General features: G+C 35.1%; 1 protein-coding gene across 12 annotated transcripts in view; it reads right to left on the bottom strand.

The window, feature by feature from the left end:
* Positions 1 to 27,237, bottom strand: part of HUWE1 (HECT, UBA and WWE domain containing E3 ubiquitin protein ligase 1) — a 127,375-nt gene that overhangs the window by 34,060 nt on the left and 66,078 nt on the right. For 10 of the 12 annotated variants that reach the window (XM_080910429.1, XM_080910436.1, XM_080910439.1 and 7 more), the window contains 22 exons: positions 26,363 to 26,608; positions 24,845 to 24,978; positions 24,334 to 24,428; positions 21,716 to 21,907; positions 19,847 to 20,063; positions 19,382 to 19,504; positions 17,817 to 18,054; positions 17,156 to 17,386; positions 14,727 to 14,849; positions 14,271 to 14,366; positions 13,468 to 13,737; positions 12,027 to 12,179; positions 10,685 to 10,812; positions 10,423 to 10,504; positions 9,882 to 10,058; positions 9,573 to 9,732; positions 8,655 to 9,013; positions 6,840 to 7,035; positions 6,050 to 6,217; positions 4,789 to 4,934; positions 3,391 to 3,457; positions 1,949 to 2,166 (listed from right to left, as the gene is read on the bottom strand). In XM_080910429.1, the coding sequence (XP_080766555.1) occupies positions 1,949 to 2,166; positions 3,391 to 3,457; positions 4,789 to 4,934; positions 6,050 to 6,217; positions 6,840 to 7,035; positions 8,655 to 9,013; positions 9,573 to 9,732; positions 9,882 to 10,058; positions 10,423 to 10,504; positions 10,685 to 10,812; positions 12,027 to 12,179; positions 13,468 to 13,737; positions 14,271 to 14,366; positions 14,727 to 14,849; positions 17,156 to 17,386; positions 17,817 to 18,054; positions 19,382 to 19,504; positions 19,847 to 20,063; positions 21,716 to 21,907; positions 24,334 to 24,428; positions 24,845 to 24,978; positions 26,363 to 26,608 (3,819 nt within the window). The remainder of the gene's footprint in view (positions 1 to 1,948; positions 2,167 to 3,390; positions 3,458 to 4,788; positions 4,935 to 6,049; positions 6,218 to 6,839; positions 7,036 to 8,654; positions 9,014 to 9,572; positions 9,733 to 9,881; positions 10,059 to 10,422; positions 10,505 to 10,684; positions 10,813 to 12,026; positions 12,180 to 13,467; positions 13,738 to 14,270; positions 14,367 to 14,726; positions 14,850 to 17,155; positions 17,387 to 17,816; positions 18,055 to 19,381; positions 19,505 to 19,846; positions 20,064 to 21,715; positions 21,908 to 24,333; positions 24,429 to 24,844; positions 24,979 to 26,362; positions 26,609 to 27,237) is intronic. The other 2 variants (XM_080910437.1, XM_080910438.1) reach the window with 2 other exon arrangements.

The raw sequence follows: 27,237 nt of genomic DNA, 5'->3' as shown, positions 1-27,237 counted from the left end.
AGAAGAGGGTATCATATCTCAGTACAGATGATTTTGAGCCACCATGTGGTTGCTGGGACCTCTTGAAGAGCAGTCAGTGGTGCTCTTAACCACTGAGTCCTCTCTTCAGCCACTGGATTCTCAAAATCTTGAGTGACTTTGATGGAGTTTATTATAGCAAGCCAATAAAATAGACTGAAGTAAATCAAGCATTTTCTCCAGTTGATAGGTGGATAATCTGACACCTAAAGAAAAGTAGCTTGCACCAAGAATTTAGTCAAGGATAGAGGACTCAAATATCCATTTTTAAATGCTACATTTCATTTTGATACTAGCAATGTGCCTGATAACTGAAGTAAATCAAGCATTTTCTCCAGTTGATAGGTGGATAATCTGACACCTAAAGAAAAGTAGCTTGCACCAAGAATTTAGTCAAGGATAGAGGACTCAAATATCCATTTTTAAATGCTACATTTCATTTTGATACTAGCAATGTGCCTGATACCTTGTACTGAAAACTGGGAGCTGAATGAAAGAAAGAGAACATAGTCAAAGGCACAAATAAAAAAAATTCAATATAGAAATCCCTAAAAATGCCATAAAGGTTCAACAATAATGGGAAATAAGTTAAGACAGACCCTTCTTTTATTCTACAATAATTTTTGTTGGTTTTTATAAAAAAATTAGGTTGCACTTTTCGGGCAGATTTTGGAAGTAAGAAGTGATAGCTGCACAACACTGTAAATGTCACTCAACTCACTTTCGATGATTTTAGGCCAAATTTACATCAATAAATAGAACATACCTCAGGATACTAGAGATTGAAGAACTGGGAAAAAAATCACTCCCAATAAAATAAAAAGCTAAAACTACTTCTTGAATCTTAGTAATGTCATATATTAGATTATTAGTACAATCTCAGAAGAGTTGCAATGTAACCACAAAAAAGCACTTAGTTTAGAATAATGAAATGGGTTTCAATTTTAGATCTGGCCCTAAGGAGTGTGCCTTTACCTCTATCTCTTATCTAACTCTAAGGAGATACTTTTAGTAATAACTCTGAAGTGGATGCAACGATATCTTTGGTATTTTTAAAACACCTAGCCACACCTGTAAGAAGTTTGAGAAAGTAACAAGCAAGATATTCAATACACTTTATAGTTAATGTTTTGTTCCATAAATTAGGAGTGCAACTTATATGAATAAAAACCTATTGATAAGGGCTCACATATACAATATATAAGGAATGTAAGGAAACACTTAAAGTTTAACTGGCATTCCAGCAGTTTCAGCTATTCCTGAGGATGGCTAAAGGTGGGAAGACTAAGTCCAGAAATTTAAGGCCAGTTTGAACAGAATAGTCTCACCAAGCAACCAGCAGATAACTTAGGTCTTCAATAACCACAAAACATGAAAATATGGTGAACAAGGAAATGCAAACCCCCACCACAAAACTCTAACAAGCCAACTGTAACAAACTAAAATATCATGTGATGGCATAAGGTGAGACAACCAGAACTCTCATAAAATACTAGAATATATACTGTGGTAAACTTCAGTTACCATCTGTTGAAGCTATATAAATTCATGTTCTAGAGCTCAGCAATAATACTCTTATGAATATATCACCGAAGAGATATACATTTGTTTATTTATAGAAAAACAGAAAAAATGACTCAAATTAATAGATTAAACAAATACGTATATTCATACCAGAAATTACAACCACTTAAATGCAAACAAGTAACTAAAACCCCCAAAATGAATAACAACAAACCTAAAACCATTAAATCAACAAATAAGATACAAGATATTATCAACTGATTTTCCTACAGTATCTCTGATTGCTTCACACCACGGGGAAAAGACTAGCTTTTCTTTCAACAATTACTTGGCATTCATAAGTTTCCAACATAGTCTAGGATGTAACCAAATAGTTTAACACTGAAGAAAAAACTGGAAATATTACCTCTTTGATCAGCTCAGACTGGCCCACGGTATAGCTGTAGTTTGCAATCAGGGTAGCAATACCAACATAGGACCTCACCAACTCTGCCAGAAGACGAAGGATAGTAGAGGTAGGCATTAAAGGTTTGCTGCCCTTGCCTTTCTGCTTGCCTTCCTCAGAAGTCCGGTCCCCTTCTTTATCCTTCTTTCCTTCTCGAGTCTCCTCTGGAGTTGAAGCTCCTAAGAAAACAGGCAAACACTTCTCAATTTTACACTGGAATAACATTAAAAATCAAGTCACAGGTAGAAAGAAGACAGTGTGTCTCCACTTTTGGCCACTTGTACAAATCAAACACTTATGACCAGTTGTAGACGATGAATATGAATAAAACATAGTTTGGAGGCGTGGATCAACCACTCATGCACCTATTTCCCGATGTTTATGCAATTTTATGTCTAAGAAATAACGTATTAGTAGAAATTCTCTAAATAATTCATCTTTCTTTTGTTCTCACATACTTGCCTAGTACACATTTAGGTAATTCAACTCAAGCGCTAGCTAGAAACATGAAAATATGTGCCTTCTAGAAGTGTGTTCATTACATTAGTTAACAACTGTTGCAGTCTCTCTCATTAGAGAAAATTCTTTAACTGTAGGTACCCAATATAGTCTGCCACATAATAAGGGCAAAGATGTTACTTATATTATTTTTAATTGTATGTAACTATGTGTATGAGTGCAGAGTCTCAAAAAAGCTGTGAGCCACCACAAATACTGCTGGGAACAGAATTTGGGTACTCTACAAGAACAACTACGGCTTAGAGCTCTCAATCATTAAACTGCAAGCTTCTTGACAAGCTATTATTTCAAAGATTGAGTAAAAAAAAAAAAAAAGATATTTACTTGTGAGTATGTATTTAGGGGCAAGTACTTGAGAGTGTGTGCAAGTGTCAGGGCAACCAGGTAGATCCCTGGATAGTAGAGTTACAAATGGTTTTAAGTGATGTGTATGTTAAGAACTTAACTCAGGTCCTCTGGGAGGTAAGATGGCTTACTTGCTCACATTTTTACCTCTTGGAGCTAATATATTAACCAAAGAGTTCTTTTTTTTTTTTTGGAAAGTTTTTTAAAAATCAACTACAAAAAGTATATGGCTACAATCACATAAATGGCACAAACTCCCAATACAATCCAGCTCATGGAGTCAAACAAAAGTAATATATACACTGGTACAAATAGTAAAACCAAAGAACATCATCATAGTAACCATTAATGAGTTAAACAGAAATTACAGTTCTATTAACTACAGTAGCCCGTGTCTGCAGAACATCGGGCACAGCTCATACTCACTTAGATGAGTAAATATAAATATGACGCTGAAACCTCTTATTTTACTGTAGTCCAGTGACAACCAGTTTCTTTGTTACCTTTGCAACATATAATACAAAAAAGCAAATTATTACCCTCTCCTTGGGAGGTTCCAGTTGTAGAAGTTTCAGCAGGGGCACCATCTGCAGCAAAGACCTGACTCTGGAAGAGGAATAAATGTGAGCTGTAATGAATACAAGTGTTAAAACTCCTTTTTTTTCTTTTTAAAGAAAAGATTTATTTATTTTTCTTACAGCTTTATTTAAAAGAGATACATGTAAAGATTTTATAAGCACTTTGGCATAAAATTGTACGAATATACTTTTGTCAGTACTTGATTCTTTTAGAGGTTTGATAGCATGCATTGAAATCCCACTGGTTACTATAAGCATAAAGTACATGTAGGACAGAACGTAACATGGAAACAGATTTCTTGGTTGAGTACAGATTAAGCATAATGATCTTTGAATACAAAAAATTGCCACAAGGCTATATTCTTAGCTCTTGGATTATTAATGATTTAAGGTCCAGGTGCACCACATTCTGAGAGGGTGCTATACATTTATTTTTTTTCCTAAAAAGGACTGAGGCTTTTATTTTGGCCTTTTTTTTTTTTTTTTTTTTTTTTGAGCTTCATATGGCCTGTGAGTTGTTTCTGGGGTGTTCAGAGCTTTCTGGGGTTAGTATCTAATTATCAGTGACTGCATATTATGTCTGTTCGTTTGTGACTAGGTTATCTCACTCAGGATGATATTCTCTAGATACATCCATTTTCTTAGGAATTTCAGAGTCATTGTTTCTAATAGCTGAGTAGTACTCCATTTTGTAAATATACCACAATTTTTGTATCCATTCATCTACTGAAGGAAATCTGGGTTCTTTCCAGTTTCTGGCTATTATAAATAGGGCTGCTATGAACATGGTAAAGCATGTGTCCTTATTGTATGTTGGAGCATCTCTGGGGTATATGCCCAGAAGTAGAATAACTGGGTCTTCAGGTAGGACTATGTCCAATATTCTGAGGAACCACCAAACTGATTTTTAGAGTGTTTGTACCAGCTTACAACCCTACCAACAGTGGAGGAGTTTTCCTCTGGTAAAACTCCTTTTAAAAGTTATTATCTGAGAATGCTGCAGATTCTTCTTAGTTGACCTTTCAATGGCATTCTCCCTAAAATCTAAAGAAAGCTATCAGTTTCCAGAATAGTCAAGGAAAATGAAAGAAAAAAAACTCAATTCAAAAAACGTAATGTGATAGATACCTTATTTTTCAGTAATAAATAATTCAAACATATATTAAAATTATTACTTTTTTTCTAAACAGGGTTTTTCAGTATGTAGTCCAAGGTGGCTTTGAACTCACAAAAACCTGCTTGTGTCTGTCTCTGGTATGCTGGGACTAAAGATATGAATCATTATTCTGACAAAACATATACCTTTAAAGCTTCCTTTGGATAACCCCAGATACTGAGAAAGTAGGGGAATTGACTTACATTTAAGGAAAAACCTGACTGTGTATCAAAGTCACTGCTTTGACGAGTAAGTGACCGGTACTGCTGGTATACATCGTCACCCATGTCTTGTAGGAGCTGGCCAACTTCTTGGGTCATTCCCCCAGGTTTAGGATCAGATTTGTCCGCTAGAAAAGTATCAACAAACATCTACATTAAAATATCGTCCCTTAATTGTACAATATTAGTAAAATGTTTCTAGGACTGCACTTAAGAGCACCAGTGTAGTAATTATGCTGTAGAACAAATTGTTATATACAATATAGCCTAGGCAGGCACGTAGCATGGTAAACCACCAAATTTTGTGCAAATGCCCTTAATAATGCTTACACAGTATCAGTTAATGCATTTCACAAAATGTATGCCTGTCATTACTAACAGAGCATGATTGTTATTCCAACATTAGTCTTATGATCAAAGCAGTTCATTAGTCTTCTTACATTCTTAAAGTGTCATTATTAAGCTCCAAACATATTTAGTGCAAAAGTCTTGTAAGATATGAGGATGGTATACATACATCAATTAGAGCTAAATCATTGTATGGACAGGGGATTAGACGATGGGGTAATGATACTTGATAAGAACCTAGGGTTCTAAGCAATTCAAACATAATCTTTCAATCACTCATACGCAAATGAGGATTAGGGTGGAGGTCTGAAAAGTAAAGAAGTCATGTAGCACTAATAATATACTTTTTACTTTTTGCATAAATTGAACAACTTTTAAAAAATTGTGAATCTTTGGTCATACCTTTCTATTTATGGTAAATTATTTTCTCAAACAACAGACACTTGGTAAAATCTTTATCAGCATCATTCAAGATCCATTAACAAAACAGATTTATGCATATAATCTTAAGGACTCACAATTATTTTCAGACCTTTGTACTTTACGATAATTTACATTACTTGTCATAAATGTTTTTAAAGATTTATTTTTATATATGTATGTGTGTATGTGTATGTGCATATGTATGCAGGTGACTGCAGAGCTCAGGGTGTTGGAACCTCTGAAGCTAGAGTCAAGGGGTTGTGAACTGGCTAATGTATATGCTGGAAACTGAATCCAGGTTCTCTACAAGAATGGCAGGTTCTCTCACCTTCTCAGCCCTTTATCTCATCCCTACCATATTCACTTTTGATACATGCCCAGGACTTAACAAAGCCATGTGCTAGCTGAAATGACCCTTAAGATAATGAATGTATCCTTCACAACACCAATTCCAAAGTGGCCAGATACATACCTTCCTCTGGAGCATGGTATGCAGCCAAAGCATTCAGCATATCATAGATAACTTCCTTAATCGTATCAGGAATGACAGGCAGAGATGAAGGCTTCAAAGGTGTTGTCTTTACCAGCTGTACAGCATTAGGACCTTTAATTCTAAGATTCTCAAATTCATCATCTGAAGCTAGGCCAAAATCAAACAGCAAAGTCAGAAAATAAAACACTGATACCTAAACCTCATTAACAAAAAATATCCATACAAGGATTGCATAATATGTAAACTGGAGAAATAATCACTTTAAACAATCTCATAAACTTTTAAATGTCTATAAAAACTTCTGAGGAACTTAATACATCCCCCCGTATCTCCTAGAAATAGATCCAGAGGCCAATCCAAGGGATAGTGACCATTCTCACTAGTTTCCTCTTCTAATGTGATACTTTTATTTTTTCCTTTTAGTTCGTATTAACCATGGGTTTAGGCTAGCTGTTCTGTAAAATATTTCTACAATTTGATATTAATGAAATTACTTTCTCAATGCAATAAGAATACAGGTAGCACTATAAACATCTAACTGGATCCCATAAGCCAAGCAAATAATTGTTTTTCAATGATCATGCTACATAGAAACCATCAACTATAGGAATTTCTATTATCATATCAAGATATAGGCAAAGACTTGAGTGAATGAGTCCTTGGTAGCTGTAGCAAGGCCTAGGGAAGTTACTAAGCCAAATGTTTAACCAATGTCTCCGTATCGGCCGAAAGAGAATTTTCTGAAAGAATAGTAACAAAAGAAACTGACCAGTTCCTGAGCCTCGAGGAGCTGGAAGAGCAATTCGGATACAGCAATTGGCTACTTCTGTGAATATGTCTGGATTGCGGCATGCAGCTGGTCCAAGGACTCGAAGGATATAGTTAATCTCCCGAGAGCCAAGGCTGCCAGATACAACACCAGATGTAGTACTTCCAGCTCCACTTGTAGCCGCTGAGCGAACAACCTAGTAAAAAGCATTGCCAATTTAAGTGTCTTAAAAATACAATTGAGAGAACCATACACTTGGTCTCCAAACTGCTTTACAATTAAAATAATGTCTCATACACAATTTAGTAATTTAGAGGTATGCTAAATATACTAATTTAGAGGTATACTAATCACAGATGACATAAAGATTCCATGTTTAAATGTCAGCTCTAGATTCCCCAAATGTTGTGACTTTAAGCTAGAATAGTTCCGAATACTTAACAAAATAGAACTTTTGTTCGTCATGCCTTAGTTCAATCACTTTGAGATTAATCAGATACAGGAGCCATCACACTTTATGTATAGTATCCTGTGTGAAAAAAAATCTTTTGGTGTTTAATGCACTTTAACAAACTAATCATGATATCTAGTATAGCATATGTAACTGTTAAAGATATGGCTTATCTAGACAGTTATACTGAAGTTTTTGATTACAATTTACTACTGTTTACTTCGTGATATTAGACTTGTATTTCCTTAATAATACAAACAATGTTAAATGCTTTTTTCTAGGCATTTTGGAAAAACTGATGTTTAATTTAGTATGAGGCAAATCCTTAGTCGTAGAATTTTTAAATGAAGGAATGAAATGGAAAGACTGCTCAACAGAGTATTTAGAGTCTCTTACAGAGACACTAAATTCAATTCCCAAAACCCAAGATGAGCAGGTTACATCTGGCTATAATTCAAGCTCCAGGAGACCTGACCTATTCTACTGGACTTAGAGGGAACTGTACTCTTATGCACATACCCACAAATTTTCACAAAGTTTATTTTTACAAAATAATTTCTAGATGAAAGGTTTTCTTACTCTGCACTATAGATTTGCCTTACAATGATGCAGCCTTGCCAATCATGTATTTTGCCACTGATCTTCTTTTGCTCCAGTTTTTGTCTGCTGCAATTGCTTCTTTTGCTCCAGCTTTTGTCTGCTGAGGCTTGGATAACAGGAACCTTGAAATCAAAGGTTCCTGTTATCCAAGCCTCCTCTGTATATAATCTTAGCATTTTAAGCATTTGTGTTTTTGAAAGCCCAGATTGTATCTATATATAACTATTTCTTCCACATTGACCTCAAACATGGACATGAGGCAAAACCATCCTGAATAAAGAATTAAAAAAAATTTAATATACACACATACAGACTTGTACCATTTTTCTGTCAAGCACGTGAAAATATACATCTTTTGATTCATTGTGATCTTAAAAACAAGCACCACAATGCTAGTTTATCTATGTGTGAAACAAAACAATGTTCAAAGATAGGGATTGAGGTGAGGTCTACTAATATTTATATGATGACTACTGAAAAAGATTTAGTAGGAAGATAGAAAATTCTACCAAAATATGAAAGAAGTATAAGATTTACTGATTAAGATATTTATCTCTTAATGTTTCCTTAATGTAAGTATTTTCTAATTATTTATTTTTTCCACTGATATATTTATTTCATTCTAAAACATAAGAGCCTATTTTCTGACTTTTACAGTGGTTATTTCTTAAAGGCCCACCAGTGCCCAATAGACCAAGAACAGTAAAAAACAAAACAAAATGAAACACAAGATAAAGACAGACATAAACTCAAAAAATACAGACCTTTTCCATTGTATGACGAAGAGTGCAAGGATCCTCAATGATGTGTCTTAAGAGAAGGGTGACTAAGGGGGTAAACCCATTGAAACCTGAGCTCTGGGTCAAATTCAAGATCATTCGTGTACTCTTCAGCTCTGCAAACATCATCGCATATTTGTGATCGCGGGTGAGCCTCAAACAGAGACGAAGGGTCGCATGCAAAGTATCTGGGTCCACGGGGACCCCCAGCATGCTCACACAGGCTCGGATTAGAACGGTCACCATATCTTCTGTCAGGCCTTGGATTAGGATCTCCCCAGTTTTTGTTTCTTCCAAGCTTGTCTCTTTTTCAGTGTTTGTACTCTCTAGAGCTAAAGGGATATCTTCAAATTGGAAAAAATAAAAAGTGTATACAGTTAAACATTTCATCTTATACCTCTCCTTCCACTTGGGCTAAAAAACACACCCGATTCTATGACCAGAAGTAAAGGTGAGGAGCATAGGAAAAGACCATCTGTCTCTTTTTGTTCCGAGTAAATCATAGTACATTTAAAGGAAACACTTTAATATATTCATAGTGATGGGCTGGAGATATGGCTCTGTGAATAAGATAATATACAGATGAATGACTATGGCAGATGAACAAGTTCAGTTCCCACAAGTCCTGTTCAAAGGGGACTTGATACAATGTTCTGGCCTACAAAGGCACTGAATGCAATTAATCATACCCACACTTTCACACAGTTAAAACTTTAAAAGAGGGAGGGACTAAAAATTAATGTAGGGTACAAAATGTATACACCTCTCATTCCAACTATTTGGATGACTGAGGTAAGAGGATTGTGAATTTGAGACCAATTTGGGCTATATATAGGAACAGCAACTACTTGAAGAACAAAAGGGGGTGGGTGAGAAGAGATCCAAAAAATGTTAAGGCCATACCATTGCCTTTATTTTCTTTACGTTTGATATCGGTCTCCTTGCTTTCCTCCAGTGTCTTCTCTAGTTCCTGTCCATTGCTGCTTTTTGAATTCTTACTCAGTCGTGGCACCCTGAGGAGAGTTAGCATCACAGGGCGTCGGTTTCCGGTTTCTTCATTAACCTAAGAATTCAGGAAAAACAAAGCTGGATTTAGAAGTACACATCCTATCCTTTAACCTGAAAGGACTGATTTAGAAAAAGTGGGGTTTGAAAAAAAAAAAAGACATACCCTCTTTTCAATAAAGTTTATACTATAAGCTGAGCAAATACCTGCACCATTGTAGTGAACTGGACAGTGTATCTTCTTCGGCCTGCAGTGAATCTTACACTTGTTTCTCCAGATTTCCAGGCAGAATCAATGGTGCTGTTGTTGCTAGCACTGTAACTACACCAACGCCCAGAGCGATCATCAAACCAGCGCCAGTTATTGTTGTTGGACTGTAGGTACTAAATAAAATGCAAATGCATAAAGTATCTTATTTCCTGCAACTTTTATTGTCAAAATAATCAGCAGCTACCAGTAGACAACTATTTAAAACCAATGCAGGAAAAAATATATTGGGCATTTAATATACTCCAAGAGGGTTTTCTATATCTATGGTTTTTTTTCTTGATATTTTTCGAAGCCAAAGTTATAACAACAAAAACAACAATTTGACATCTTCATTTAAAAGAGAAACCCAACTAATGAAATTGCTCAAGAGTTGCACTTAGGTGCGATGATTTTACATCTGATCTTTACTTTCTTCTGGTCTACTCTTGCTTCAAATGAAATGGCCATGTAAATACACAGACACAGTGCTTCACATACTTTAGTCATTTGGGCTCTTCTCTTTGATGAGATGGCAGTCTTTTCATAAAAATCAATAAGGAGCAACACTGGGGTGATCCACCTAAATAGAAATTACTTAATTAGTGTAAGCCAGAAAACTATACCAATTGGGAAAATCTCAGATATTTTGACACTGATTTATTTTATATATGCTTCAAAAAAGTGATTCAGGCCCTAAACTCAAGGGCCAAGTGTCAAATAAAAACAGAGGTAAAAGCAGGATAGATGAAGAACCACTCACTTTGGGGTCTGAACTTCCTTTTGTTCTTTGGCAGCCTGCAGGCAGGGTTGAACCACTTCTAAGAGCTTGATTAAAACATTAAGAATGCCACTTGATTCAACTACCCAGGCACAAGGTAGCTTCAACTCCTGATTTAAAAAGACACAATCAAAGGTTAAAATTTACATAACTAATTGAATGCAAATTCATTTTCCTATCACCTATGGGTTGAGCTTTGTGACCTCACATAAGTTACTTCAGTTTTTTATATTTTGGTTTCCTCATGAGTTAAAAGAATTTATATCTACATTTTGGGTCTTTGTAATGGTTCAAGACAGCATCAGGCATAATAATGTGCTTAATATATAAATGGTTTCTTAATAGTCACCTATGCTTGATGCTTTTTGATTTTAAAGCCAGGGTTTTTGTATGTAGCCATGGCTATCCTAGAATTAGCTCTGTAGGGCTGGCCTCAAGCACAAGAAATCTGTCTGCCTCTGGATACCAAGTGCTAGGGTTAAAGGCATGCAGCACCACCATTCCCACTCAGTGGCTGTGCAGACTTAATAACATTTATATTGAATGGTTTTTGATTAATAAGGAAGCATGACAATATTCCAAGAAAACTAAGATAATATTGATTCTTAATGAGTACTATTGAAGTGTTGCTTTTCAACAGAAAACCATTTTAAGTAATAATAGATGGTTATTTAGAAAAATAACATTGTGTATACACACATATGTATATATACATATATATATGATGAAAATAAACAATCATAACACAATCTTAATTATTTAAATGAAAATAACTAGAAGGGGGAATTCTGTAATTCTTAAATGAGATCCTATAACTGACTTGTCTTTGTATTACAATGTTACAGCTTTTTACTTTCAAATTAGTATCCATTCTCAAAGCATTATAAAATGTGTGGTGACATACATCTTGAACGCTAGTGCTAGAAAGTTAAAGAAGCAGGTGAATTCTTTAAAGAAGCAGGTGAGTTCGAGGCCAGCCTGGTAGACAGGGCTCGTTCAAGGAAAACCAAAATTAAACAACAACAAAATCCCCTTCTAGAATGATATCTGACTGGTGTGTACAGCTTTTATACATGTACATACTTAAGTATGAAAACAGAAACTGACTATCATCTTCTGACTCAACGCTTGTTTTAAAAAGCTATTCTTGCATTATTCAACTTTTCCCAAGTCAGAATCTTCTTTCTACTCCCATACTTCATTATACATATTATAGTCTAAACAGGAAATACAAGAATTTGTACTTCTTTCCAATTCAATGTATTGCAAAGTGCTGGGTAATTCTTCAATAAGTGAAATACATGGGGCAAAGGATCTACGTTACCTCAAAAAGTAGTGTTAAAAGCAAGATTCTAGTAGCCAAATTGGAGGCTTGTGGCAGGGTAGCCATCTGACTGATCCACTCTGAAACTGTTTTTGTGTCACTTGTTGTTAGAGGAAGCGCAGCTTTGATCAATACATCAGCAGCTTCCCACACCTAAATAGGCATAAAAATGGCCAAGTCATGTACATACAGAGGAAACCAGAGTATGCGCAAATATTAGATAACCTTAAATATATTCCCTCCAATCTAAAAATATTTACAGAAAAATAGAATAACAATCTATTTATGGTAGAGATTTAATGTTTCAAAAGAAGGAATAATCATTAACAATCATCCAGAACACCTTTTAAGTTTTACATTTATATGTACCCTGTGGGTTCAAGCCTGTACTTTGGTAATCAGGCTTGGCAGTAATTGTCTTTTATACCCTGCTATACCAGCTATTCTTAAATTATCTTACAGAAAGCCTAAATTCTAAACCAAAGGTCATGAATATAAAAGAAACTTTTCCTGGTACACAAAGCTTCCAAAAGGCTTTGCCAATCTTTACTAACTACAATGAGGTTAGAATAGTAACACGGTTTTAATTTTCAAAATCTTCAGTTCCTTAAAATGAGTACAGAGATAGCATTGACCTTCTCTATAAAAATTTTACCTTCCTGAATTTGTCTAAGCACACATTCAAGTAGAAGATATATATCTAGTTTTCCTTAAGATTTATCTTTCTAATTATTAAAAACTGCCCAGAAGAAACAGACATTTGACTTGAAAAGGACAATTTCTAGCCTAGTATATATAGTGCAGTGTGATCCATGTTTCCAGTTTTTGCAAACTATGATCCATGTTCAGCTTTCTGTTCCTATAAAGTAACCCATCACACACATTCCTGTAAATGATACTCACACCACATTGGGTCATTTTTTAAAAAAAGCAAACAAACAAAAAATTCCTGTGTTTCAATTGTCTCTAAACAGCTTTCCTCTTTTAAATTTTACCCAAATGAAAGGAATTTATAAAACATATAAATACGATACAAATTTATAAAGAAATATAAATAAATGCTATATGGAAATTAGACTATATTAATTGTATAATGGGAAAAGAAACACACACACAAAAAAAGTAACAAAACTGGGTTGGGTATCCATCAAAAATTTATACAGAAGAAAAAAAACGCAAATATTTTCTTAATATATGAGAGATAAATTAGCTCAAACATAAGACTTTTATTCTACATAAATAAATAAATTGGGGAAAATCAAGTAGAGCAAGATTGCAACCAAAAAAATTCAAACCCAAAATACATCATATCATGCAGAATGCAAGGCTTTTCAGAAATAAAGCTTTGACAGATGACAAAACAAACAAACAAACAAATAAAGCCACAAAAAACAAAAAACAACCCAAAATACTCCCAGATTCTGGCACTTTGAGAACTTACCTGGTTGACAACTTGCTTCAGAATCATATCACGATAGTCAGCTCCATTACGTTTGATAGCTGTCATGATAAGATCACAAACACGGTACACTGTATCAGGCAACTCATCAAGAAGATGGAAGCAGCCTGGTAACATTGTATCTGTGAAAGTGTGGAGCTCATCTTGTTCCAATGGATCAGCATCTTGAAACTTCTCTAGACATTTAGCTTCTTCTTCTTCTTGTTTTTCTCGAGCTTTACGTTCTTCTTCCTCCTTCCGGCAAGCAACTTCCTAAAGGCAGAAAAGGAAGTGGGATAATATATGCCAGCAAAAATGATAAAAAAATTAAGTTCCTGACCTAGTGTTGATTATCATCTACATTCTCAAATAGTTGTAAATTACAAAGGGGCATGGTAATGAATATAACAATAGCTAAAGAGATTAAAATACAAGATAGGGAACATAGAGTAAGAGCACCCAACAAAGTTGTCCTATGTACCATTTTGTAGAAAATTCACTTTTATACCCTACCTAAAGTTTTTTTCCAGTGTGATAAATATAAGTAACATTACCCAGGAATACATAGCAATGTTTGGACTACTGGTTACTACTAGCTATATTTTGGGTTTCATTAACACTGATGATTATTAATACTTCATTACAGCTTTATTCTGGTTGATAAAGGGTAGCTCAAGTGTAGACAAAAAGGTTGAGATGAACAACTTTTCACTCTCCTGACTTTGATTGCATGACACAGATGTAGTACTCATAGAAATACACAGATTAATGGTCCAAGATACTTTTGAATGCTAGACATCAGTTACCTCAGGTGACTCTGCCCTTTGATCCATTGGAATATCCTGTCCCAGAGACATAGCAATTGCTCTCATCATCTGGTCCTCTTCTGACATGCTAAGATCCTACAGAGTTAGAGTAAGAACAGAGAATCCAATAAATACACACATCCTCAAACAAGGAAGTCTAAATAAGCAAACCCACCTCATAAGGAAAGAAAATGAGCCGGGAATGTTGCTCTCTAAGGTTTATGTGGGTACCACTTCAAGGACAATAGGGAAAATTACAATGAAATGTATAGAAAAGGCTCTGCAAACATAATATACAAAAGAAATGGTAGCATGGGTAGGGAATAGAAGTCTCTAACAGTATATTCTGAAACTTTAAGAGTTAGTACATAAAGAATTGACAAAGGACATGGGTAAAAAAAGTTCAGCAGCCAAAGTAATACAGTAAAATGTTAAGATACTTCCGTGTCAACTCACCCGAACAACTCCTCCTATGATTGGAGGAGGGTGGGTTAAAAGATACTCTGTTGCTTGTTCCATTGTACTGGTATTCAACAGTGCCTCCATGGCATGTTCTCTTGTGAAACCCATATCCATGAGCTATATTAAAAAAAAAAAAAACAAAAACAAAAACAAACAAAAAACCAAAAACAAAAACAAAACCAAGAGCCCAGAACCTCATTAACAGAGAAATAAAAAAATTACAGAAACTCAAGTAACAATTCAGGATTATACGAACAAACAGCATTTTAAAAATCAGGGCAGTTATTTATCATTAATGTTCCTTTCAGTTTGGTAGTTATAAAAATCCAAGAATTAAAGTTCCTTATTGATGTGAAGAATTAATATACTTCGACAGTCTCATAGTCTCAACATGGAGGCCAGGGTATGTTGTTACTATAAAGAAGACTTGAGATACACAGAAGCATAAATTGGCACCTATTTTTTGAATTAGAAACTGGTAACAACAGAAAATCCACAAAAGTGATTAAGGATTTCAATTATCAGGAAGTGACTGTGAGATATACCTAAGAGTTTGCATATAAAAAAAAAAATTACCATAGCATCCAACTAAAAGAATATTAAAAAAAAAAAAAACAATTTCCTGTATGAGAATAGAATATATAATACTAGTATAAAACCTCAAATTTCTTAAATATAAACTTACTTTTATAATAAAAAGTAGCAATGCAAAGTGTGTGTGTGTGTGTGTGTGTGTGTGTGTGTGTGTGTGTGCGCGCACGCGCACAGATCTGAAAAACAGAAATTTCATGGAAGAGAAATGCCTAGTACCTAGCATGAGTGGAAAACGATGCTCACAGAAGACATGGATCATTAAATAAAAATCTTAGTGTCGTGCATGGAATACATTACTAAGAATATTATTCAAAGAGCCCCCAGCATCCCTTTATACAGTACAAGATATTACCTTTTTGGTTGCCAATGACTGCCTAGGTTAAGACCCCATTGCTGAATATATATACTTTTGTTACAGGACACAGAGAAATCAAATTATAATGGAGCTAGAATATATCTCGGTGATGGCTAGCTTTCACAGTGCCAGAAACTGCTATGCAGGTCACTTGGGGAGAAAAGTAATTAACAGACTTACCCGGCTGTGAATCCAGGCATGCTACAATACAAACCCCATGCAATGGTGGCATGATTATTATGGAGGTAACTAACTGCTTCCTCACTGGATTTGAGGACTGGTCCACAGGAGGAAATTCATGCCTGGATGCCTGGTATTGTATACCTGGTCAAAAGCCCATGGCTGAGAAAGTCATGTTGTTAAGCTGCCTTTTAAATATTTATACCTATAGATTAGTGTTGCATTCAGCCTTTATCAGAAGTTTTTTTTTTTATTGCTGTAGGCAATAGTTAACGCAGAGACTTTTACTCCAAGTATTGAAGAGTAAGTAACTTCAAGTGCTCAGCCCATATTAAACCCACCCTCCAAAGGCTCAGGGAGTGTGGCAGAAGAAAGGTCAGAAAGATCTTAAGATGAAAGATGAAATGGAATGCTTCTCAAATGCTGCTTTCTGGACATGCATGGCCCTTGCACTCATGAACTCACAATAGTTGTAGTTACCTGAACATGATGAAGCCAATGAACATTCAACTAAGGATGGTGAGGGGTTCACAAAGCCCCACCTCTAGCTGAGGAGCTATTGATAGTTTGTGGCTGCTGGGGAAGAGAGAGTAATTCAGGGTCTGGCAACTGTTAAGCTTTCTATGTTCCAGTGGATGGCCATATACCTACATACATATGGTCAGCAATAACTGGACTCAGTGGGTTATTAAAAAATGAAAAATAGAACATGAAGGTAGGAGCGACATGGGTTGGGAAGTTGGAGGGTTGGATATAATTAAAATACATGTACAATTGTAAAAGAGCAAAAAATGAGAAAACAATGTTAAAATGTTATTGAAACTTCTCCCCCCCCCCTTTTGTTCTTTAATTTTCAAAATGCAATTATTTTAAGGTCATACAGGTTTAGCAAATAGTTTTTCAAAAATCTTTTACTGGAGACCAGTAACCATAATAGTTTGCCTTACTGTTTAACCAGAAAGTAGTTGACAGTACTGCCAAAAAAATTCTTTGCAGGTTCCTGAAAACAATGTAATTGATATGCTTATGAAAATACAAGTACGTTTTCTGCACATAGTACTGGGACCACACACGCTTTGCCTTTCCTCAGAATGAAAAATTTTCTTTGAAAAAATAAGAACCAAGGACTCAGTGGCATGAAAGCTTAGAAAATTTACAAGCAAGATAGGTGGCAAATAACTCAATTTGAAGTCAGTCTTGCCTAAAGTGAGACGAGGTTAAACAATAAAATTTATGAGCATTAGATTCTATAAGGTGAAAGTGTAGGGCTTAGAATCTGAGGCTAGCACTCTACCTGTTGTAGCTGTTGCTGGTTAACTTGAGGTTCTCTGCGTGAGCCACCTTCTTCCTGGCCTGCTTCTTCTTCTCCTCGAGATCCTTCCTTCTCTTTGCTCAGTCTTTCTCGAATCACAGGTTCCCCTCGGAGAATGTGGCACAGAATGGCCAGCATAGACTCAGCCATTCGTCCCCCATATACTTTAAGGGGTTTCCGGTTCCACAGGTTCTTGATACAAGTAAAGGCTGCCTGTAAGCCATTTGAAAAGTGTATGATGACTTTCCCTATCAATTCAAATCCTCAGAAGGAAAGTAAAAGACTCATAAAGAAACCCCTTCTACAATGAGTGTGTTTCAACATCATTGCCAGCACTGCTGGCACTGGCGCCACCACCACCACCAAGTTAAGACTGACACTAAGATGGTTTAACAAACACAGTGGGTATGGTGAGATGGGAATATTTAATTTGTCAAGAACCAATCAGACATGTATGTTCATGTTTATACCAGGAAAAACTAAGGTTTTATCCCCTTTTGTAAATAAAATTTTTTTTAAAAACCTTATCTGGAAACCAAAGCCATTGTGTTTCAAAAAAAAAAAAAAATCACATTTTAATATAGACAAAGTTTAGTTAGCATGAGTTTTTTTCCCTTTTACTTATAAAATATAGAATACTTACCTTTTGAGTTACTACAAGGAAGCGAAGGGCACTAAATTGTGGAAAGCTCTGGACCCCTCCAGGCAATTTGGCAGGCAATGAATGTGGAGATTCAAGCACCGTAGTGGGATTTACCATCTTTTCTACAAGCATAAGCCAGGCATCTAGGAATTCTCCTGTGCCATCAGGTAAGTCAGAATGTTCCAATCCTTCAGAAACGGGAACTTTTCCTCCCATGGATAGAGCCCAGTTGAAAGTTCTAAATTCAAGTAAGACAAAACATAGGCATAGAATGTTAACTAGTATTTTACATTGAAAGTTCAATACAAAATGTACTCTATTTTTTGTCCTCTTGGTACACATTTTGTTTTTTAGGTTATAATTGTATAACTTCTTCCTTCCCCCTCCTCACTCCAATAACACCCATATATTACTCCTTGCTCTTTCAAGTTCATGGCCTCTTTTTTCCATTGCTACATGAATGCATATAGATGTATACTGATATATAGATAAATAACAAAACATGTTCAATATGGATGATATGTGTATGTATATTTTCAGGGCTGACCATTTATGCTCTACCCTAGGGAGGACTCCTACTCTCAGCATTCCTTAGTTGCCTGTATAGATCCTTGTTTATGTTTCAGTCCTTCTGACCTTCTCCTACTTTGGAATATCTATTGTTGTGTTCTCGGTTATATTTCTATTGTTTCAGCTTAGTTCATAGGCTAACATGCTGGTGAGACTTTATGGGTACAGCTCCTGACATTACTAGAAAAGTCTCATATCAACATCCCTGATCTTCTGGATCTTACAATTTTTCTACTCCTTGTTCTACAGTATTCTCTGACCTTTGGATACAGAATTATTTTATAGATATATCCAATAAGACTAGGCTCAACAACTCTGAATTTTGAGTGGTTGTGGTTTTCTGAAATGGTCTAATGTACTGAAGAATGAAACCTTCCTTGATGAGGGGCGAGGAGTACATGTATTGAGTTTAGCTCAGTTAAACGTGCCATTTAGAAATGTTTTAAAGACTTAAAAACATCCACTCAAATTGTTTATCTTAAAATGTTTTAGCCCAGCCAAGTAAAAAACAAAGACCAAATTTACTGTACTTAAAAAAAACAAAAAAACAAAAAACAACAACAAAAAAAAACACTAGATTTACTTTTTAAAAATGTGCATTATGAATGGAAAGCCAAATATAAAAAAAAAGCCAAGATTCTCTATACATCCATGCACACTTTTTTAAAAACCTTCTATGAATGTTTGCAAACACGTGCTTATCGCCAAGGAAGAGGGAATCAGATGCCCTAGTTACAGGTAGTTGTAAGATACCAAATACGTGTTGGGAATAGAACTTGGGTCTCCTTAAAAAGCTGCAGGTCCTCTTCTCTGCTCAGCCTAGCCAAAAAGCAGAGACTCCTACTTCAGATAAAAATGCATGGCTTTTTCATAAACCACAAAATGACACAACTAACAGCTCTCTTTATATATCCTACAATCACAGGATGACTTAGAAACCTGTGAACAGGTAAGCCTGGAAGAGAATGATCCCTTGTGAAGCAAATAATCCTTACTCAAAAAGAGCATTGTGACCACCAGAGCAGAGAAATTTCTGCAGCATAAGGTGGTAAGGATACTTTCTCTCATCAAAGAGCATTGGAGATGTGAATCCAACTGAACAGATGAAGAATGTCAGCCTAAAAAAGAAAAAAAAAAAACAAACATTTCTAAGATACACACAATAGCAACAGGAAATTAAGCCAAAAATGTCAAAAGGAAAAGTTAACAGTATTTAGGTGAAGGATTATTTAGGCAGGAGGGTTATACTTGCCACCGATTAAGATTTAAAGGTTACTGTAATGCAGTTTAACAATAACCCCTTTTGAAATTTCCAAACTAAGTGCAATAAAAACGCTTCATACAAAATATATTTTAAAAGAAAATAAAAGATTTCCAAATTTTTGCTAAGTAGAATAGGAATAAGCATACATCATTTTTATTGCCACTTTCTACTCTCTGCACCTAAAACAGAAACTCACCTGAACCGGGGAGTAGGTGTATATGGTGGGGGCTGCCAAGATAAGCCTTTTGTGAGAAGCTTAGTGAGGGCTGAAGCTGTTGATCTAGCAGCAGGTGTTGGTGCAGTAGTGGTACTGGCAGCATGATGGCTCCTCCTTTGGCGGACAGGAGAACCCACACAAAGCTTAACAAGGAGTCCAAAAAGCTCAGCAAGTGCTCGGCCTAATCTGGAAGAAGCTGAAACCCAGAAGATAGTATAATTCTAAAGAAATATTCACACGATTCTACAACATCTAAACTATGCATCTTATATTTTTAAATTTTGTATTATTTTTATAGTCTGTAGGTCAGATGACACCTTTTACTCTGGGAGTACAGCAAACATGTTGTCACACTTGACTTTCCATCTGGGTGTTGGAGACATGAACTCAGACTCTCACTAGTCACTTCAGTCATAAATAGAGCACAGGATATACAAAGAAAAATATAAATTATATAATATATATAATAGAACCCATATGCTCTATTTATGTTTGTCATGAAAGATCACACAACTAAGTGAGATGAGGCATCTATAAAGAAAAGTTATTCATCTTTCTATTCTACATAAAATCATATTGCATAATTTTAATTATGAAACTGGCTGGAAGTTCTGGAAGACTCAGAATCTGAAAACTTAACAAATTTCAGTCAACAGGAAAGTGTAACCAAGCATTGTTACTCAGTATATGTTCTCACACATGAACATACATAGTGAAGCAGCTCAAAGATATATCAAATTTAAGAAAGCAAAATACCTGATAACAAAGAAATGGACAAAGAAAACATGGTTCTGATCTACTGCAGAAACTCCAGAATGATCTAAGGTGACACTATACAATTACATAAAATAAGTGAGAAACATATCATCTAACTTCCATTTAAGGATAATTGATTTTACTAATATCAAAATAAACTTAAAAAAATAAAATCTTTAGGATTTGAAGGTTATTTTCTGCTTAAGGAGTTAAGATCTTCACTTTCTTCTAGCTTAAGTGGTAACTAGTGATAAACAAGATGGCTCCTCTGAATGATAGTATCATACAAAAGGTCAAAAGATGCCACAGATAATCATTTCACATCTGTAATACAGTTTTGTAACCTGTTAATAAATGTAGTCTACTTGAAGCAGGCAAAGTAACTTTATTAAAAACATGATCATTAATAACTCAAGAGCTAAGAATGCAGGCTGGTGGCAATCCTATTTCCACGTTACATTTTGTTTTATATGTACTTTATATTCACTGTAACTAGTAAGATTTCAATGCATACTATCAACCCTTTAAAAAAATCAAGTACTGACAAAAATATATTCATATAGTTTTATGCAAAAATGCTTTTAAAGTCTGTACATTTATCTGTTTTAAAAAATAAAGTTGTTAAATAAAAAAAAAAACATGAAACTGTTATTGGATAATCAAAGCAAAAGGAGACTAGTGAAAATTCTGAGTACTTAGTCATATAGAAACCAGAAGAGTTATTTCTAGAGGCAGAAAGTAGGTTAACTCTTACACAAGTATTTAGTAGATGCAGCAATAAGGTTATAGGTACCTTGGTGAGACATTTCAGCAGAATGGAAGAATATGCCATTTGCAATAACTGCTGTATGAGCAAGAAATAAAATTTAAAAGGGAGAGTAGATAAAGATCAGGAATGAATTTTTCCTTTTATAGCATTACCAACTAGTATAGAAAATGTGACACAGTGGGGATTCAACAAAGTACATGAGAGAGTAACAGCAGCCTTTCAGTGTTAGAATATTTCAAATAATATGGATTTTCTAATTCGTTTGAGGACTGTTAAGAGTCCTGAAGCTTGAAGAGGGAGTTTAAAAATGGAGAGTCACTGACCTGACAATAATGGCTTAATTTGTTTAATTCTTGCAGCCATGGCAGGAGTGATTTTAGATTTGCCCTTCGAATCTGAAGAAGAAGGTTCATCTGTCTCCATGGGTGCCAATGTGTCACCATCTAGCTCAATTCCTTCCAATAAACCCTGGGCAGAAGCATCCATACTACCAGCAGTTCCATCCTGTTCTCCATCTGTAGAAGTAAAGGGGGGGGGGGGGGGAGAATAAATTCATACAGAGCTAGCAATTACCTAGATCCATTTTGGAAGGGTCTCAAAAATTAGTTATCTATGATACTTGACCCTATTTAAATTCTAGTTAGTTCCTAAGTTTAGGAGATCAAACGCAAACCAACCCTTCACATCAAAACAGCAAAAACAAAAGCAAGACACCAATGCACTTTTTTGTTTGAAGCACTAGCAATTAAACACTTGCTGGCATCTCCAAATTAAAGCATATGAAGTTATCTTAATATAAGTATCATATTTTAAGCTATCACTGAAGATGTCCTGCTGGAATCTTAGTATGTTCAAACTAAAATTGGACATTATAGAACACGGCTAGAACATTTAATTTCCCAGCATTTAATAATTCTACACACAAAGAGAAATCATGTATGAGGTTTTAAATTGTTTTATTATTTTTATCTATAGGAGTGTTTTGCCTGCAAATGTCTGTGAACTAACATTCACATAGAAGAGAGTGTTGGGACTTATGAATTTGAGTACCATGTAGGCATTGGTAAACAAAAAAGAGGAAATGCTCTTAGCCACTAAGTCGTTCTCTCTTTCTAGCCCCTCGGATATATGATCTTTTTCAAACAAGTTATATTCAACTTTATCTATTTAGTATGTGTGCATGCCCATGTTACACAAATGGAATAAAAAGAAAAATCTTCTAGGAATCAGTTCTCTTATTCAATGATATGTGTCTTGGGAATTGAGCTCAAATTGGCAGATAGGCTTAGCAGCAAAAGGGTCTTCAACGATAAAAGAATCTAGGCAGTAGCCAGCTTTTGGGAAAAGATTTATTTACTTATACATGTAATATATATGTGCAGGTGTGTAGATCTCTCCACTTATTCCATTGAGGCATGTTCTCTCACTGAACCTGGAGCTAGAAATTTATCAGCTAAGCTAGAATCCACCAACTCCCAATGATCTACATCTCCATCTTGAAACCGAAGTTACAGGCATCCTTCTAATGTCAGGCTTGTTATATATGCACCGAAAGACAAACTTGGATTCTAATATGGTGCAGCAAAGTGTTCTTAAAGAGACATCTCTCCAGCGAAAGCCACACCTTTGGAGGTAAGTTCCCATGCTGGTTCAAAACTCACGATGTAGTCAGAGGTAACCTTGAACTGCTGATCCTTCTGACTTTTCCCCATAATTTTAAGGATTACCTGTCTTTGTCTACCTCAGAATTCCTCCTTAATGGTTTTAAAAAATTGTGACTTTTTTATTAACCAAACTGCTGGAGTGGGTTTAAATAGAAGACTGATGAAGGCTACACACACACACACCCTTTAAAAAAAAAAAAAAAAAAAAACAGTGTAAACTGTTGGTTGGGAGAAGCAATTCATTCAGGATTTTAATTTTATCCCCAGTTCTTAAATTTTATTTCTTGAGTGTATGAAATAGACTAATAAAACCTCAGAGCTCTTGTGTATACTTATCCTCAGTTTTTGCCACCAACAGTAACAAGCAGCTATAATAAATTCCAATATTTTAAGGTATATTTTAATCTTAGTTGCTTAGGTTTTCCTCTTAGTGATTTTAATTCTTTTTAAAGTACATGTGATAGATTTTTATAAATAGAATTATATTTCAGTTTTATGTTCTCAGGGTAGAATTTAGGTCTTTAAAAAAACTCTGCAAAAACTTTAAATCACTTTTATGTTTGCTACACCAAGGTCAGCGCATTTTATTTGATTTCTAATTACACTATTATGGAACTCTCAATGCAATTCAAAGAAAAGAGAATCAGAAAATTTCCAAAGTACTATTGTCTAAAAAACTAGAATGTAAGCCATGTACCCTATTTTAACTTTATTTAGTTATCCATATTAAAAAGTAAAAATAGATGGAAGTTTTCTGTTAACAAATTATTTAATCCAATAATCAATATTGTTATTCAGAAAGTAGAGGAAAATTGTATTTCCCAAAATATTAGAAAGAATTTTACTAAAAACTGACAAGTTATACATGATATTAAAATATTAGCATCCCTTTAGGTAGAAAAATTGCTAGGACCCAATCTTGTATTTGCATAAAGCTATATACAAAGACTTTCAATTCTCAAAACATCACGTAAGAAACAAAAAAGGGAATAGTCAGTTCTTGGCACTTAAGAAACAGATATAATACTCAGGAAAAATATCAGGCAAATACATCTCAAATGTTGTGTATTATTTAGTGGCAAAATGTGTTATGCTAATTTGTATTAAGTGTGTTTTTACAGGACAAAAAATTTTAATTTAATAATAATTATAAAAAAATCAATGAAACATGAAGACTAAGGATGACAAAGGGCTAAGTCTCACAGCAAGCATGTGAAGTCACAGGGACAGAAAGTAGTAGAAGTAGTAGTCATTACATTTTAGCTTCTTACAGTTACCTGATCTTTTTCCGCCCTGGGTCGTACCTGCCTTCTCATCCTTTGGAACTAGTTTCTGCATGTCCGCTTGGCCAAACTCACATCCGGATGGTAGGCTACAACAAGGGAAATAGTACAGCAAAAAAAAAAAAAAAAAAAAAAAAAAAAAAAAAAAACAACCCCACAACAAACAGAAGTTAGTGCTATTTATATTTATATTATACAATCCATTTATATTCTGCAAAGTCACTTGACTTGCTTGGGCAATAATTCTAAGAGCACTTAAGTTATCCTAAATGCAATAAAAAATAGCTTTAATTCTTGAAGATTTGTTTGCATTGTGCTAATAGAACCATCTCTGGGAAATCAAATTAAACATTCACAAGAAGTTATAAATTATGGGTTAAATTCACAGACTAGACAGTAGGAGGGACAAAATACTGGAACTTTTTAATCAACCTCACCTACCCTGTTCAAAGTTTGTTAGAAAAGCCAAGAGAGGTATTAAAAAAAAAAAAGAGCATTCTCTTACCTGTTGGGGGTACATAGAGAGAGGAGGACAGTGCTTTCCCACACCAGAGAACAGTATAACTGGCTTAGCTTGCTCAGAACACTCAAACCCAACTGAGAACCCCACTGGTTTACTGAGATGGAACGAATTTCACTCTGCAATCAAAGAGTAAGAATTTTTACATTTGCGACGGTCTCCAAACAATTATGTTTTAAAAACTATTCTAGAAAAATTTAAGATGCAATTTTTATTGTTTGGTACAGTACCCATCTGCCTAAAATCCCACCATTTTGGGAGGCAAAAGATGAGACTGAGCAATATCTATGATACAAAATGAACTCTTGTCCAAAAAGCAGAAAATATTGTTTTTGAACTATTGAAGAAATACTTTTTGTATTTCAAGTTACTGAGACATAAACATGGTAAAAATAATGAATACACACACACATATAGAGCCAGGTTATAGACTTTCTTTTACCACATGTGTATGGGTGCCTAGGGTTGTGAAATATAGAAAAAAAACCTGTTGCTCTTGTGCTGCCAACCATATTTTTTGAGACAATTTTTGGCTAGCCCACAAGCCACAGAAATGTACCAGTCTATTTTTACAATGCTCGAATTATAAACAGGTGCAAAGTTGCCAGGAATATTTATATGGAATTTCTGGGGATTGAAACTCAGGTCTTTTGCTGGGTGAGATGGCACACACCTTTAATCGGAGCACCCGGGAGGCAGAGGCAGGCAGATCCCTTGAGTATGAGGCCAGCCTGGTTTATAAATTGAAATCAAAGACAGTAAGGACTAAATAGATAAATCCTATCTGAAAAAAAAAAGAACACAGGTCCTGAGAGTTACAACAGCAAGCATTTTGCAACCTAGGCAGCATCCCAGCCTCAAAACAGATTGTAGACATAGCATTTAACACATTTTGTTCTTGTTGCTGTCTGCTAACTACTAACTTAAATGTTTTGTATTAAAATTTCATGCCATCCTGTTGATGGATCTACATGTACTTAGAGATTAGGAAGTAGTAATAATTTTGTGAAGGCTTAGGGATAAATATACATTCCAGGGAAGCCCAGTAACCTGAGGTTGAAGTATTTAGAACCTACATAAAATCGAAAAGAATGGACTTCATGAAGTTGTCCTCTGGCTTCCCCATGTGTAGCATAGAATGCTCAAAAACCATCTTAACATCAGGCCCACACAAGAGTAAACAAAATGAGCCTCATATTTGCTATTAAAAAAGACAGTGGTAAAATGCAATGGCCACACAATTTTTGCCTACAAAAACAGTCAACATTTGTTACAGATAGTAATGAAAACATAATTTTTCTTAAACATCTATTCAGCTAATAATAATAAAAATTCAGAGTGAAATGCCATAGATATTTAGAATATATATGTGGCTGTTTTTTTCAGCTGCTACTCCAGGTAGATATTACTCAAAAAAGAGTAATCTAGCAGAAATATACAGGTCCTATATATAACTATTTTATTGGCTTTAAGCTGAAACCAAAATACCAAGATTATTCTTACCTGTCCAACTCTACAAGTGTGAACGAACATCATGATGTAGGCATGGGCGGCAGTGAGTGCATGCAACAGGGGCGTGGCCTGAGCTGAGAGGGTAGCATCTGCAACGTTGCCTGCACATGCCAATTCTCTCAGCAACACCGAGCCCCCTGGAGATTCAATGGGCCGATGTAAAGGCTCCAAGGAGGAAAGGATCAAGTCTAACTGAAGGAGACCTTCTTGAAGAACTTTGGGTTCATGTGACAGGGTCTGAAACAAGAATTATGAATGTGTCTCTACGTAATAAAACACATACATTATGTTCTTAACATTTACAGTGAAATTGACTATTACTTGAACTCTCCGAAATTTCAGTCAGTCATGTCTCTCAATTTATAAATTGCAGCATCAAAATAGAAAGACAGAAATAATATATTTCACTAACTTTGTGTAATAACATAATTTTTAAACTTGATGAGCCAATCATAACAAATATAAATGCCAAACAGGACTGTCTGTTGTACTGCTGTATTAAGAGGTTAGTTTCAAATTTTTCTTAGAAAGGAGCAATGTTAGGCAAAGTTCCAAACCTTGAAAATGAGCCACATTACAATGATGTTTTCTGTATTATTTCTAAGGAGTAAATTAATATCTGAAGAAAATAAGTAAATATTGTAATGAGTATTGTTGAAGAAAGAGGCTGAGTGGGCATGTGAAACTCAACCTCATACAATGTTACATAAAGTTGTATCCATATCTAGCAGTACAAATGGTACAGAGGGAAATAAAGGAGAAAGCAAGTATTATAAAGGCTACCAAGGCTAGCCGAACTATCATGTACTTTCAGAGCTATAAAGCTGTCTTCTTTCCAAAACAAGAGCAGTGACTCTGAGATTGGC

This window comes from Micromys minutus (genome assembly GCF_963924665.1).
Source record: "Micromys minutus genome assembly, chromosome: X".
NCBI classification, from domain to species: Eukaryota; Metazoa; Chordata; class Mammalia; order Rodentia; family Muridae; genus Micromys; species Micromys minutus.
The sequence above is the reverse complement of the archived record's forward strand: the minus strand, read 5'-3'. Positions and strand labels throughout refer to the sequence as shown.